Consider the following 16,987-nt stretch of genomic DNA (forward strand, 5'->3'; position numbering starts at 1 on the left):
AACAGCTGTAAACAATGAATGGCTTCCTTGCATGCCATTCATTGTATACAATTGTGTTACTAGCTGTGATTTGTGGCAGTGTTCATATGATACAGACAAGGCCAATCACAGCCCATTTGTACCATGTGTTTAGCTGTGGCCAATCACAGCTAATCACAATAATACAGTGTGTGTACAGACTGTCATTCAGTAAAAATATTTGCTTATAGCAGTGGAATTCACTTTTTTCTTCTTAATTTCTTAAAAAATTGTGACAAAAAATGACAACTTCAAAACACATGCCATTCCTCTTACTAAACACCTCAGACTGTCTACTTTCCTTTGGAGGATATTTGTACTGTCCTGGCATTTTTGGGCCTCACAAACTGAGATAGGCTTTTAGTACATCAGTATTGATCTATTTTATATATATGTATATATATATGTATATATATATATATATATATATATATATATATATATATATATATTATAGTTTGTGAACTCTACAGACTAAATAATATACAGTCGGTATAGAAAAGAATCACCTCTCTTTAAAAGAATCACATTTTGTTGCTTGGAGGCCTGAAATGAAGACAGACACAGTTTTTTTTTTCTGACATGTTGGTGTACATATATACAAAATAAATCAATACTGATGTACTCAGTGGTAAATCTTTCACTTGGATGTTATAAGCTACACTAGTAAACCCAGCTGGATTAACACAACAATTGTGGCTGTCTTCATTTTAGGCTGCAAAGCAGCAAAATGTGATTATTTTAAAGGGGGTGATTCTTCTATATACACACTGTAAACTTATTTGGGTTATTTTCACCAAAGAACTGTAGCAGAATACACATTGGCCTAAATTTATGAAGAACATTTTTTTTCTCAAAATGTTTTATAACAGAAACAAAGAAAATTTCGTTTTTTTTTAAAAAAAATATGGCCTTTTTTCATTTATTTATACTAAAAAGCTCTATTTGTGTATTGCATGACCGTGCAATTGTCATGCCTCGATTAAACTTACTTGCTACGCTTAGAAGGCACTGCATTTTGTCTTTCTTTGTCCTTCTACAGATCATACTTCATCTGTCAGCTGGCTGCCATCTAAAGCAAGGCTATAGTCATATAGTGCTGTGGACAATTTGTTGGACTATAGTATTTCCTCAAAAGCACTTTTCTCTGGGACTTTACCCTTTCCTCTCCAGTTCCCTTCCCCTACCTAATCCCATCCTATATATCCCAGGTAGTGACTTTGTAGACATTGATGGGGAGTGCGCTCAATTATCATGTTTTGTCTTATTATTCAAAGTGTGACAGTGCTGAGAGCTAAAAACGGAAGGGGGTAAAAGTGCCCACTATTGAAGTGGTTAAAAATGTTCAACTTGATTTTAAAATGTGATTATAAAACATATATTTTTTTACTTTTAAATATATTTGTGCTGTGGTGATTTTACAAATAATTTTTTTGGATGGGGTACCCTAACAATTATAAAAAAAATCACCCAATTATTAATTGAATTGGTTTACTATAGGCAAATAGGCTATCCACTTTGCAGGGGAAGTTGTATTTTGCAAGGGAGCTTGCACCCCGGAGCTAGGCAAATGTGGTGAGTGGTGACATTTCCCTTTGCAAAGAATACCAAATCACATGCAAGGAAAATAAAAATGCAATTTTGCTTGCACATGATTGAATAATAAATGTCAACAGAACTTCACCTCATTCACTAAGCTCTCGGAAATTTGCCTTGCAAATTAAATGGTTTGTTCATCTTTCGTTAATCAAAAGCAACATTGAATATGACTATTGAACAGTGAATAGTGAGGGAAAACCCAAAACTTTGGAGATATTTTGTCTCACTACTTCTTCTACAGGACAGGAAGCGAAGAAATACATCTCAAATGGGCTACAGATAAGAAAAAACTTGATTCAAAAAGTAAAAATCAAATAATTTACTTATTGCATGTTGTCAAAGGGCTTGAAAATAGGGGAATATTTATCAACAGATAAAAATTACTTTTTTAACCATTTGTTGATGAAACTTACTTTTTTTAGGGCCAGTTCACACCAGACGCAGCTCCGTACAGTTTCGTGTGCATTTTTTCTGCACTAAAAATTAATGCACAGTGTTTTCCATGTATTCCAATGGCTCTAGTTGGCTCTAGTTCACACCATGCAGTCAGTTTCCGGTGCAGAAACTGACCGGAAAATGACTGCATGGTGTGAACAAGAGCCAACTAGAGCCATTGAAATACATGGAAAACACTGTAAATGTATTTTGTGCAGAAAAAAAGCATGCGGAACTGCGTCTGGTGTGAACTGGCCCTTAATGGCACATGTATAATAACAGTATTAATATCCATATTATCTTTACCAAGATTTCACCGCAGATCTTTCAAATCTCATTGCTCATTTTAAAATACACCTCAGGGTAGCTATCAAGCAGAAACGTATATTTTTGACAAGTGGTGCGTAAAATAATTCCTGAAAAAAGTTGCCAGCTTGGAGGGCTGTTTTTTTTAAAATAACTTTTTCAATTGTTTGTATTTTCTTTTCCTTTTTCTTTCCTAAGCACCCTTCAGAAGTCTCTGAATATTCAATTTAAACCCACTGCCTTTCAAAATGTGCCTGCCACAACAATTTGCAATATAAAAATATGTTTTATTACAAAAGCAAAAACAAAAAAAGTCCTTTACAATGTGAACTTGCAGGGGTCCTGATTATTGCACACCATAAAATGTATTGTAGGTGTCTTTGAAATGAGGAATCCCCAAAGCTACTCACTCCTCAGGCTTACAGGACACAACTGAAATGAATGATATGTATAGTCCAGCAATAGATTCCTCCCTTCCTATTAGTAACTGAAAAAATAATGATTGCCCGGGGGAGTAAAGGACTACTTGTGTAGGACATATTATTGTATTTGTAAAAATTGCTGACACATCTTAAAAAGTAAGTTGAAATGATGACTGCCTTTATTTCCATAATACAGACTTGCTTCCTTCAGAAGTTACAAAGAATAGCTTTGAGGCCAGGTCAATTTAGCTAAAAATGTTGGTAGATTGAACATTGCAAATGTTCAAAAAAATGTTTGTTTTAAAAATTTTTATCAACATTACTCCTAATTTTTTAGGCATCAATAAAATATCTTAAATGTTACTCTTTAAAGAGGAAGTAAACCCTGATGGGTGTTACTTCCCCTTTGTTTCCCTGTAAAGGTAAAGCAGTATGGGCTACTATGCATTGCATAGTAGCTCATTATGTGAGCTACTATGTAGGAGAAGCCCGCAATGTCCCCGTTTTCCTCGCTAGTAGCGACGGCCATTCTTCACCCCTCTTCCTTCCGGGCCGCAAACTCCGGCTCTGTGACTGGCCGGAGTCGCGTGATGCCGCCTTTAATAGCATGACCCGCAATAGAAACGCAGGAGAAATCGCAGTACGATGATTTGCAAATATCTCCCAGACCGTGCAGGTAAGGGAGATATTTCAAGCACCTACAGGTAAGCCTTAATCTACTTTAATATATACTGTGTATATATATATATATATATATATATATATATATATATATATATATATATATATATATATATATATATATATATATAATGTGTGTAAATAAAAAAAAATCTCAAAAATAAAAATACATGCTAACAAAAGCACCATGCATTTTGATGCAGCGGCATTAAAAAATAAAATAAAAAAAAGGGCCATGCACTTTGGTGCTATTGAGGGGTGGCAGGCAGTTCATTCTCAAATTAATAGGCTTTTCTGCAGCAAGGCACATACTCTGATGCATCGCATAGATGTGAGGTTGAACCTTTAAAACACAGTCAGGAGGCCGAGGGGCAAGTTTGAGTCTACAAATCAGGCAAATCATTCTGGTGAGTGACCATTTTGATGGGTGGAGGATTCACGGAGCACTTCTGGTGTGGTGGAAGATGTTGAAGATTATTACAAGATTATTTTCCATGAACTTTGAATTTTTTACTTTTTTCACTTTATTTATTCACGGGTTTATTTTATAGAGTTTTTTTCCGGACGCTCTACTTTATATTTATCTTTGATACATATAATTGTTTGTCACTATAGCTGGTATATGTTCATCACATACTTGAGCGCTGTTTTGTATTTATACACATGGTGTTAGAATTATCACTTAGTATTTATACACCTTTTCACTCATATTTGATGGAATAACTTTACGCCTGAAAATGCCTTACGTAAACGGTGTATCTTTACTGCGACGGGCGCACATACGTTCGTGAATAGGCGTATCTAGTTATTTACATATTTTACGCCAAACTCAATGGAAGCGCCACCTTGCGGCCAGCCTAAATATTGCACCCTAAGATACGACGGCGCAGGCTGTCGTATCTTAGCTAGGTTTAAGTGTATCTCTGTTTGAGAATACACTTAAACTTAGGTCGGTGCAGATTCCGAGTTAGGTCGGAGTATCTACTGATATGCCGGCCTAACTCTTTGTGAATCTAGCTATTAGTCCGTAAGGTCCAATATTGAGTTGGCCCACACTTTGCAGGTTCAACTCTTCTGGGAAGTCTGTCCACAAGGTTTAGGAGTGGGTCTATGAGAATGTTTCACTATTATTCCAGAAGCACATTTGTGATGTCAGGCACTGATGTTAGACGAGACGATCTGGCTCACAGTCTCCACTCTAATTCATCCCAAAGGTGTTCTACTGGGTTTAGGTTAGGACTCAAGGCCAGTCAAGTTCATCCACCCCAAACTCTTTAATCCATGTCTTTATGGACAGACTTCCGAGAAGAGTTGAAACTGTAATAGCTGCAAAGGGTTGGACAACTCAATATTGATCCCTACAGACTAAGACTGGAATGCCATTAAAGCGGAGCTCCGGTCACGTTTTTTTTTTTTTGCCATTTAAATGTTATGTACAGTAATCTAAAGATCCCATTGTAATCTATAAAACATACCACATCGTTTTGTAAATGAATAAAAAACTTGCCTCCTTTACTGTGCTGTACGCTCTGGCCGTTTCCATTCTCTGTGTGGGCAATTGAAGCCCAGTGCATTTTTTTTACTGTTCCCGGCGAGATGTGCATGCTGGGTAAGCCTTAAATCTCCCGCATGCGCATTAGAGCGCCGCTCATATCGGCGATTGTTTGTGCCGTTGTCATAACAACGGGCGGCGGCGGAGGAACGTCCCACCCCATTGTTATGACAACGTAAATAACATAATCCCCACACTAATAAAAAAAAATCACGCCGATCTAGTGAAAAGTAAGGGCTTTGTGCCCTTTTTGAAAATGGCGCTAATTACCTCTACTGAAATCCCGCGATTTTTCGGGCCATAGGAGCGCACAGACTCCTGAGAAATCATGACACAACATTCCCAGAAGTCTGTGCGGTGTAGGCTACAGAGGAAAACAACCGCGGTGCAGGAAGAAGGCAGATTAGGAAGTCTGCCTAGCAAAAACCGTTTTAAGGTATGTAAAAAATATTTTTTTTTTTTTACTCGGCTAATGAATTTTTTTTAAAGTGCTGATGCAGAGTTTGATTTGAGGGTGGAGCTCCGCTTTAAAGTTCATGTGTGTGTAAATGCAGGTGTCCCAATACTTTTGGCAATATAGTGTATCTAGAGTATATTTTGGGTACTGGATGACTCTTTTTTGAACTCCGTGCTCTAGTTTACTGTTTGAGTCCATACAGAGTCCTGCAATACTGATGTGGCTTCTTGCGTAGGCTGTCATTCAAACAATAATGACTGTCACTTCATGAGGCTTTTTACACTTGGTTGTTTCAATTCAATTTCTGATGATTTTTACCCTAATGGTGTCTGGAGACAGAACTCTGTAACCCTTTTGGGACTTTGTGTTAAGGAAGATATATTTGTCAGCTACTCTAAGTTGCCATTTTGTATGCTTTCTTTAGAAACATGTTCGTATGCTTTCTTCCAAAGATTTTGATTTGATTCAGGTCAGGCTTCTTCATTTTCCAAGTAAATCATTTTGGATATGCCAGGCTGTGATAATTGCCTCTCCCGGCCAGTATGCTATTGGCATATCTGTGCTTCTTCCACTTTCACATAAAGTGTGGATCATTCTTTCTGCAACATCATTTATTCAGGATTGTATGGTACAGTAATCTGGAACATCATTTCACAATTTCTTATTATAGTCTGTGTGCAGAGTATTTTAGACATTTTTTTAAAAAACTTGTTGGTTACTTGAGTAATATATTTTAACTAAAATTAATTAAAATGAACAAATTTAATAAAATAATTAACCACTTCAATACAGGGCACTCCCCCCCCCCTTCCTGCCCAGAACAATTTCCAGCTTTCAGAGCTGTCGCGCTTTGGATGACTATTGCGCGGTCATGCAACACTGTACCCTAACAATATTTTTATAATTTTCTTCCCACAAATAGGGCTTTCTTTTGGTGGTATTTAGTCACCACTAGGGGTTTCTATTTTTTGCTAAAAAAAACTAAAAAGGCAGAAATGTTTTAAATAAAAAATGTTTCTGTTATAAAATCTTGTTTTCTCATTCACTGATGGGCACTGATGAGGGGGCACTGGTAAGGTGGCACTGATGAGGAGTCACTGATGGGCACCGTTAGGTGGTACTGATATGCAGCACTGATATGCAGCACTGATGGGCAATGATAGGCATCACTGATGGGCACTGATGGGCACTGACAGCCCGAGCTGATGGGCACTGACAGGCGGCACTGATATGCACTGACAGGTGGCAGTGATGGACACTAATAGATGGCACTAATGATGAGGTACTGACATGTATTACTGATGGGCACGGATTGGCACTGTGATGGGCACTGATTGACACTTGTGTGGGCACTGATTGGCATTTTTATGGGTACTGCCTGGTGTTAATGATGGGGCACTGACTGGCAGCTGCTCTGCACCTCTCATGGGGGCTGTGCTGTTAATCAATGTACTGATTCTCAGCACAGACCCCCCCCCCCCATCCCCTGACAGCACAAACCAAGGACTTCCTGGGACGAACTGAGGACGTTTACTGGCACTTCCTGGTTCACGCTGTGATCAGCTGTGATTGGTCAAAGCTGATCACGTGGTAAGGAGCCTCCGTCGCTCCTTACTACAATCGAAAATGCAGTGTGTCAGACTGACACACAGCACCACTGATCGCCACGCTCTGTGCCCCCCGTGGGTGCATCCCGGCATGTTATCCTGCTGGACTTCATATGACTCCCAGTCAGGATAACTGAACCACAGCCTGGCCGTCATTCTGCTATAGGCCTGGTGGGAAGCCGTTAAAATAAGAGCAGTTTCACTTTTTGCACTTTCTTTTTTTCACTTATAGTATATTCATTCATTGGCTTTCCTTTAACATATGTAACTACCTTGTAGCTACCTGAGTAGCAGTGCTGCTAGATGAAGGCCATATACAGTGCTTTGAAAAAGTATTCATATCCCTTGAAATTTTCCACATTTTGTCATGTTACAACCAAAAAACGTAAATATCTTTTATTTGGGATTTCATGTGATAGACCAACACAAAGTGGCACATAATTGTGAAGTGGAAGGAAAATTATAAAACTTTTTCAATTTTTTTTTACAAATAAATATGTTAAACGTGTGGTGTGCATTTGTATTCAGCCCCCCTTACTCTGCTACCCCTAACTAAAATTGAGTGGAACCAATTGCCTTCATAAGTCTTATTAGTAAATAGAGTCTACCTGTGTGTAATTTAATCTAAGTATAAATACAGCTGTTCTGTGAAGCCCTCAGAGGTTTGTTAGAGAAACTTAGTGAACAAGTAGCATCATGAAGGCTGAACACAGAATATGGAAATGCAATTATTTTAGTAAATATAAACTGCTGAATACCCTTTCTCATCAGCAGTATATAGCAGTATTGTGACCTCTATCAGTGTCTGGTTAAAGTTTGAAGGAGGAGTTTTCATTCCACTTTGACTGTCCTTTGAAGCTGCAGGACCCCTGACCCTCTGTCTGGACAGTGCTGATTGGCCCTGTGCTGATCACTTGCACCCTTCCAAGAAAAAAAAAACTCTCTAGCAATAAACATGAACATGTGCACAGTGACTCCACAGGCTCTGTCTTATCAGGAGATAGATTGGGGACAGTGGAAGAAGGGGAGGATCAGAGAAGACAGGATCAAACAGACTTTTTACACAATGCAGAGGATTAACACCTTAGGTTCCACAGTGAGTATAACACGCATTCTTTACTGCATATAAAAATGATTTTATTATTGTGGGTTTAGTAACACTTTACCAGGCAATGGAAGCATTTTAAGACAAGTTACACAATGTATTTCTTCTCAAAGATCACAACAAAGACTCCAGAGCAGGGGTGTCCATCCTTGTGACCTTCCTGGGCCACATTGGAAGAAGGGGAATTGTCCGGCAGATCACAAGTTAGTGATCACTGATATACATAATGTACTTATGTGAGTAATAAAAATTAATTTATATATTTTTTTTTATTGTGCAAGAGGGCAACATAAAACAAGTGGGATATTTGACACTGTTTTTTTTTTTCTAAAGCAACGCATCAATATCTGGTTTGATGGGTATAGCAGCAATTCTCAACGCATTCTCAAGGTGCTCGTCACATATTTTGGTTTTAATTTTGCCCTTAATGTACTTACACACAAAAATGGAACCTCCGCTTTTCGGAACCCTCCCCCCCTCCGCTGTCACATTTGGCACCTTTCAGGGGGGGTGCAGATACCTGTATAATACAGGTATTTGCACCCACTTCCGGGCATAGACTCCCACAGGGGGTCACGCCCCTTCCTGTCCCCCCCTGCTGTCTCTTGGGAAACACGCTGGTCCCAGGAGACAGCAGGGGCCAGTTAGGATGCGCAGTGCAACTTGCACATGCACAGTAGGGAATCAGGAAGTGAAGCCGCAACGCTTCACTTCCTGATTCCCTCACTGAGGATGGGGGCGGGGGCAGCCGAGAGACGAGCGATTGATCAGCTTTGGCTGCCGACATCGTGGGCACCCTGGACAGGTAAGTGTCCATTTATTAAAAGTCAGCAGCTGCAGTATTTGTAGCTGCTGGCTTTTAATATTTTTTTTTAGGCGGACCTCCACTTTAATTTTTGAAAACAATTGCTCACAAATAGAGGTGGTGGCAAAGACTGATGACATGAATAAGGCATGATTGTGAACAGTGGGATATAAATGTATAAAAGTCCAGTAAAGAGACACTGTTATTTTTTTTCTTTAGCCGCATGTTTTTACTGTGTGGAGTGTAAATTAGAATGTTATTTTCGTACGAAAATGTTCATTTTCGTACCCGCAGGATAATGTGTACATACGAAAAAATTAAAGCACCAAAATACGAAAACGACAGGATTACGAATGAGCCGCATAACGAACAACCGCAAATACGAACGAACGATCTGACGAAAATATGACAAAACGAAAACGGCACAAGAACGAAAATTACATCTATAACAAAAGATTTGCATTCTGTATCCTGTTTGAATCCCTTCTCTGCTCGTATCCTCAGCCGTATGTTCACACGACATCCACAACAAAAGATTTGCATTCTGTATCCTGTTTGAATCCCCTCTCTGCTCGTATCCTCAGCCGTATGTTCACACGACATCCACAACAAAAGATTTGCACTCTGTATCTTGTTTGAATCCCTTCTCTGTTCGCACCCTCAGTCGTATGCTCATATGACATCCACAACAAAAGACCGGCACCCTGTATTTTGAATTCCTTTTTTCTGTTCGTATTTTGGATTCAACAGAATGCAAATCTTTTGCCACAGATGTCACACGAACACACGACCGAAAACACCAAAAGAAAAAGGACCCAAAACACAGAATGCAAATCCCTTGCCACAGATGTAATTTTCGTTTTTTTGAATGGGCAGTGAGTGTAGTTAGTGAAGCAGCTTCTCTTTTGTGCTGAGTAGTACAGTAAAGCCAAATAAACTTTTCTGTTGATTTTCATCTGAAGGGAGATCAGTTGGCCAGACTTTTGAACCCAAAAATGGTTTTCTGATGGAGTTTAAAAACGAACAAATTTTCTGAGAACGAACGGAAAACAATCGTTTTTATGTTTGTTGTTAAAAAAGTCTGACCAAGTGTATGGGGCTTAACAATCGTTAATATGGATGAGCCGCGTGTTGAAAGTGCCGCGAATCCCGCAATATATTTACGAAAGTACAAAATGACGAAAATCCTTTTTCTGTTCGTATTTTCAGTCGCATGTTCATATGACATCCACAACAAATTGTCATAGATGTCACACGAACACACGACCGAAAACACAAACAGAAAAAAGAATCCAAAACACAGAATGCAAATCATTGACGAAAATTCACGAAAATTATTGTCTAACAAGTAACGAACATGAATTAAACAGAATAACGAACCATCCCGCATGTACGAAAATAAAACGGTAACGAAAATACGAAACGATCGGAATACGAAAAAATCTTGTACGAAAAACGAACGGGAACGAACAGGAAAACGGGCGTCTTACGAAAAATGAACGGAAACGAACCTACGGAACGATACGAAACAGAACAAAAAAAAACAAATTTTTTTTTCTGTGCACATGTCTAGTGTAAATTTATTTTTACATAAGAAAATAAAAAAATCATTATTTTTTATTAAGTTTAACTACTTGCCGACCAGCCGCCGCAGTTCTACGGCGGCAGGTCGGCTCCCCTGCACGAGAGCCCGTAGTATAACGTTGGCTCTCTAAGCGGCCAATGTATGAACAGCGATCAGTCATTTCCCCTAGTGAGGCCACCCCCCCACAGTTAGAACACACCCAGGGAACATACTTAACACCTTCCCCGCCCCCTAGTGTTAATCCCTTCCCTGCCAGTGGCAATTTTTAAGTAATCCAATGCATTTTTATAGCACTGATCGCCGAAAATCCCCAAAAATGTGTCAAAAGTGTCCGAAGTGTCCGCCATAATGTCGCAGTAACGAAAAAAAATCACTGATCGCTGCCATTACTAGTAAAAAAAAAATATTAATAAAAATGCCATAAAACTACCCCCTATTTTGTAAACGCTATAACTTTTGCGTAAACCAATCAATAAACGTTTATTGCGATTTTTTTTTACGAAAAATATGTAGAAGAATACGTATCGGCCTAAACTGAGGAAAACATAATTTTTTTTATATATATTTTGGGGGATATTTATTATAGCAAAAAGTAAAAAATATTCATTTTTTTCAAAATTGTCGCTCTATTTTTGTTTATAGCGCAAAAACTAAAAACCGCAGAGGTGATCAAATACCACCAAAAGAAAACTCTATTGGTTGGAAAAAAAGGATGTCAATTTTGCTTGGGAGCCACATCGCACGACCGCGCAATTGTCAGTTAAAGCGACGCAGTGCCGAATCGCAAAAAGTGCTCTGGTCTTTGACCAGCAATATGGTCCGGGGGTTAAGTGGTTAAGTACGTTTTTGTGTTGGGCCACATTTATAGCCGCCTTGGGCCGCAGGTTGGACACCCATATTCTAAAGTGTGTTTCGGTCACTTTCTAACAGCTTAGAAATGACTGTGTTTACATTCACCGAGATTTTGGCAGACAGTAGTAGGAAAAGAGCTGAGATTATAATGCATGTGTTGTGAACTTTTAAAAGAAATGTCTTCACACCACAGCAGGGGAAGGAAGTTACCACTCCAGGTGGATGTGTTTGAATGATCTGTGTCCTCTCAGGAAATCAAGGGTGCCGGCAATGCACAAGGCAATCAGTAGAAAAGAAAGTATGGACAGCCGCACTCCAAAAAAACCTTGATGGTTGTCTTTATTTTAAAAGGATGAATGCACTACACACCACAGCAAATGAGAATAACCAAGGCTTGGTTTAAAGTGCCTTTTCAGAATATGCGGTAAAAAGAATAAAGCGGTAGTAAGACCAGCAATGTGATTTTTACCTACAGGTAAGCCTATAATAAGGCTTACCTGTAGGCAAAATAAAGATCTCCTAAACGTGCGCCGTTTAGGAGATATTTACCCTGCATGCAGCTGGTGACACCACCGGCACATACACTCTGAGGGGCAGATCCACAGAGCGAGTACGCCGGCGTATCTATTGATACGCCGGCGTACTTTCAAATTTCCCACGTCATATCTTTGGTTTGAATCCTCAAACCAAGATACGACGGCATCTGGGTTAGATCCGACAGGTGTATGGCTCTGTACGCCTTCGGATCTTAGATGCAATACTTCGGCGTCCGCTGGGTGGAGTTCTCGTCGTTTTCCGCGTCGAGTATGAAAATTAGCTTTTTCCGACGATCCACGAATGTACGCGCGGCCGTCGCATTCTCTTACGTCGTCTCTAGTCTGCTTTTTCCGGCGTATAGTTAAAGCTGGTGTTTTGCGGCGTATAGTTAGACTTGCCATGTTAAGTATGGCCGTTGTTCCCGCGTTTATTTCGATTTTTTTTTTATTTTGCGTAAGTCGTCCGTGAATTGGGATGGACGTAATTCACGTCTATGTTAAAAAATATGACGTCCTTGCAACATCATTTAGCGCAATGCACGGCAGGAATATTTACGGACGGCGCATGCGCAGTTCATTCGGCGCGGGGACGCGCTTCATTTAAATGAAACACGCTCCCTACTCGCCGATTTGAATTAGGCGCCCTTACGCCGCGAGAGATAGACTACGCCGCTGTAACTTACGGTGCAAATTCTTTCTGGATTCGAACCAAGGACAAGTAAGTTACGGCGGCGTAGCGTATCTCTGATACGCTACGCGGGTGAAGATCTCTGTGGATCTGCCCCTGAAGGTCTAGCATACCTTCCGGAAAGTTAAAGCTTTGTGATGGAACCAAGGGCTCCTGCGTGTAAGCATGGGAGTGATGTCATCGCAGCTCCGGCCAATCCCACAGCCAGAGCGCGAGAACTTGGAAGAAAGACCGGGGGAAAATGTCAGCCCTCTCAGCAGTGAGGGCTTTATTCTAAGGTAAGTATTTCATAATGCATACTAGCACATTATGCAATTGCCTTACATGTTTTTTTTTTTTTCTAAACCAGCCACAGTTTACAACTGCTTTAGGCCCCTTTTACACTTGTGCAATGTGTCCTGCGACTTGGGACTGCAAAGTCGAACCCCATGATTTCCAATGAGTGCCATTCATACCTCTGCAGCTTCAAGTCACAGCTACTTCAAAGTAGTCCCTGCGCCACTTTGGTCCAACTTTGATGAAACTTGAGGTCCATAGACCTCAAGATTACACAGGCATTGCTTCCAAGTCGCCCCAAAGTTGTGGCAAAATTGAGGCAAAATCAAAACAAAAATCACAGCCAGGACACAAAAGTGTAATAGGGGCCTAAATGTGCATGATTTGTGCACTTGTTTACTTTAAGCATTACATTCCTCTTCAGCCAAACTAGCAGAATCTCTGGGGACATCTGTTGTGCCTCATCAACACTGCTTGTTATTGTTGTTTTAAGAAACCTACTATAGCGCCTGCTACAGGATTATATGTATTAGTATATATATATATATATATATATATATATATATATATATATATATATATATATACACACACACAAATACATATAATCCTGCAGCAGGCGCTATAGCAGGTTTCTTAAAACAACTATGACAAGCAGTATATATATATATATATATATATATATATATATATATATATAAACATACTATATTACCAAGTATTGGGACTTTACACGCACATATACTTTAATGCCATCCCAGTGTTAGTCTGTAGGGTTCAATATTGAGTTGGCCCACCCTTTGCAGCTATAACAGATTTAGCTCTTCTTGGAAGGCTGTCCACAAGGTTTAGGAGTGTGTCTATGGGAATGTTTGACCATTCTTCCAGAAGTGCATTTGTAAGGTCAGGCACTGATGTGGATGAGAAGGCCCAGGCTCGCAGTCTCCGCTCTAAATCATCCCAAAGGTGTTCTATCCGGTTGAGATCAGGACTCTGTGAAGGTCAGTCAAGTTCCTCCACTCCGCTCATCCATGTCTTTATGGACCTTGCTTTGTGCACTGGAGGGGGGGGGGGGTTATGGTGTGGGGTTGTTTTTCAGGGGTTGGGATTGGCCTCTGAGTTCCAGTGAAGGGAACTCTTAAGGATTCAGCATACCAAGACATTTTGGACAATTTTATGCTCTCAACTTTATGGGAACAGTATGGTTATGGCCCCCTCCTGTTCCAACATGAATTTGCATCAGAGCACAATCAAGGTCCATAAAGACATGGATGAGCGAGTTTGGGGTGGAGGAACTTGACTGGCCTGCACAGAGTTCTGACCTCAACCTGATAGAACACCTTTGGGATGAATTCAAGTGGAGACTGCGAGTCAGGCCTTCTCATCCACATCAGTGTCTGACCTCACAAATGCTGTTCTGCAAGAATGGTAAAACATTCCCATAGACACACTCCTTAACTTTGTGGACAGCCTTCCCAGAAAAGTTGAAGCCGTTATAGCTGCAAAGGGTAGACCAACTCAATATAGAACCCTACGAACTAAGACTGGGATGTCATTACAGGGCAGCACAGTGGTGCAGTGGAGTTTGTTCTCCCTGTGTCTCCGTGGGTTTCCTCCGGGTACTCCGGTTTCCTCCCACACTCCAAAGACATGCTGGTAGGTAAATTGGATCTCGTCCAAATTGGCCCAGTATATATGTGTGTATGACTGTGTGTCCCTAGTGTGTCATGATCCTACGGGGTAAAAATGACCGCACCAGCCAAGCAGATACTGGCTGGAAAAGGCGCCCAGAGGCGATTCAGTTTGCATGCGTTGCGCTATACAAGTCATTCATTCATTCATTAAAATTCATGTGCGTGTAAGGGCGGGCATTCCAATACGTTTGGTAATATACTGTAAATATAACATGGAGAATAGGCTTATCCAGTCCAGATTATCAGGAGGCAGCCTGATAATTGGTACTTCTACGAAATGTGCTATTTGCACCAGAAACCATTAAGGATCAACATGCTATGCCCCTTCTGAACACTGGGGGGTAGATTCAGGTAGAATGGCTTATTTTTCTGCGGGCGTAGCGTATCTCCGATACGCTACGCCGCGGTAACTTAGTGAGGCAGGTTCTGTATTCACCAAGAACCTGCGCCCTAAGTTACGGCGGCGTAGCGTAAATCTGCCGGCGTAAGCGCGCGTAATTCAAATTGTGAAGAGGTGGGCGTGTTTTATGTAAATAAAACATGACCCCACGTAAATGAAGTTTTTGACTAACGACGCATGCGCCGTCCGTGAAAGTAACCCAGTGCGCATGCTCCAAATTAACCCGCAAAAAGCCAATGCTTTCGACGTGAACGTAAATTACGCACAGCCCCATTCACGGACGACTTACGCAAACGACGTAAAAATTTTAAAATTTGACGCGGGAATGACGTCCATACTTAACATAGGATACGCCTCATATAGCAGGGGATAACTTTACGCTGGAAAAAGCCTAACGTAAACGACGTAAAAAAAATGTGCCGGGTGGACGTACGTTTCTGAATCGGCGTATCTACCTAATTTGCATATTCCTCGCGTAAATCAAAGGAAGCGCCACCTAGCGGCCAGCGTAAATATGCAACTAAGATACGACGGCGTAAGAGACTTACGCCGGTCGTATCTTAGTCACATCTATGCGTAACTGATTCTAAGAATCAGGCGCATAGATACGACGCCGCACACTCAGAGATACGACGGCGTATCTGGAGATATACCGTCGTATCTCCTACCTGAATCTGGCCCTGGGTGTCTATAGCCCTACTATCTGGGTAGGAGAATGTCACCAGCAAGTCCAAAGCTTTATTCAGCGATCACATCGTAACAGCAGATTGCAACGTCTCAAAGCCACAGGGGCCCCCTTCATCAGGCATGTGACGTCACATGCCTGATAAAGGTGTCCTGCATGGCTCCAAAACGTTGTAATCTGTTGTAACCATGTGATCGCTGAATAAAGCTTTGAACCCGCACTGGAGATCCTTGGTGTGCTGGTGACAGTCTTTTGCTCTGGTTAGTCACGGTTCCAACCAATGGTCACTTCAGCACCTACTTATATGCAGAGTCATTTCTACAGGAACGTGTGCATTGGGAATAGCATGTTGGAATCTACTAACTGGGTATTCTCCATTTACAACATTCTTTTGCCTAAAAGACACTGACACAACCTTACAGATTTAATGAGCTTTTATTCATTTTCATTTTCAAACTTAAAGAAAGGTTCTAATTACATACATAAACATTTTGAGGCTTGTCCATATACACACATTCAGTGTTTTATAGAACGGGAGGCCTCTGTGAAATCATGTTATGGGATAACAAGTGGCCAAGCCAAATTACAAATTGAATTTCAAAACTCAATTAATATATTATGCATGTAAACTAAAGTATTCATTATTATCAACTTTGAATTTGTGAAAGATCATTAGCAAAGGAAAGAAAAGAAATGTAGCCTGAAGCTATGTTTAGCATTTTCAACAAAAATAGAAGTTACTAAATGCAATTCCAAAATTTAAAGTATTTCACCAAAACCCTTTTCAACTCATAAGAAGAAGAATCAAATCAGATAAACCCCTAAATCACACAGCCTGCAAGCCCTAAGAGTAACGCTCCAAGTGCGGTCTCATCTGCTACTACTGGAAGAGTGTCACACTTGTTCAACTTCATTGCTTCATTTTTCATCACCATCTCTTTCATCAGCAATATCACCTAAAAAAACAAAAAAAAAACTGTTATATTATTTTAACTTATAAATATTGCGTGTACATTTTGGAAAGATCACCAAAACTGACATTTTCCTGCTTGATAGATGACCCCACAAGCTTTTTGTATCACATAGACAACCAGAGCCAGATCTCTGCATTTGTGTTCTTAGCTCCCATCTGCCAAAATAGTCATGATGATGTCTCACTGATCCTGCTGTATTTTTTATTTATTTACATAGTCATTTTCGAAAAAGACACCTGTCTGTTAAGTTCAGTTTATACCCCTTGCATCCCCGGAATCGAAATCTGCAGTTGATCTACAGCAGGCATGT

General features: G+C 40.3%; 1 protein-coding gene across 3 annotated transcripts in view; it reads right to left on the reverse strand.

Moving 5' to 3' along the window:
- Positions 1-16,119: 16,119 nt before the first annotated feature.
- Positions 16,120-16,987, reverse strand: part of MACROD2 (mono-ADP ribosylhydrolase 2) — a 3,190,351-nt gene continuing 3,189,483 nt past the window's right edge. For all 3 annotated transcript variants that reach the window (XM_040351278.1, XM_040351279.1, XM_040351277.1), the window contains exon 21: positions 16,120-16,659. In XM_040351278.1, the coding sequence (XP_040207212.1) occupies positions 16,622-16,659 (38 nt within the window). In that variant the 3' untranslated portion in view covers positions 16,120-16,621. The remainder of the gene's footprint in view (positions 16,660-16,987) is intronic.

This window comes from Rana temporaria, chromosome 4 (genome assembly GCF_905171775.1).
Source record: "Rana temporaria chromosome 4, aRanTem1.1, whole genome shotgun sequence".
NCBI lineage: Eukaryota > Metazoa > Chordata > Amphibia > Anura > Ranidae > Rana > Rana temporaria.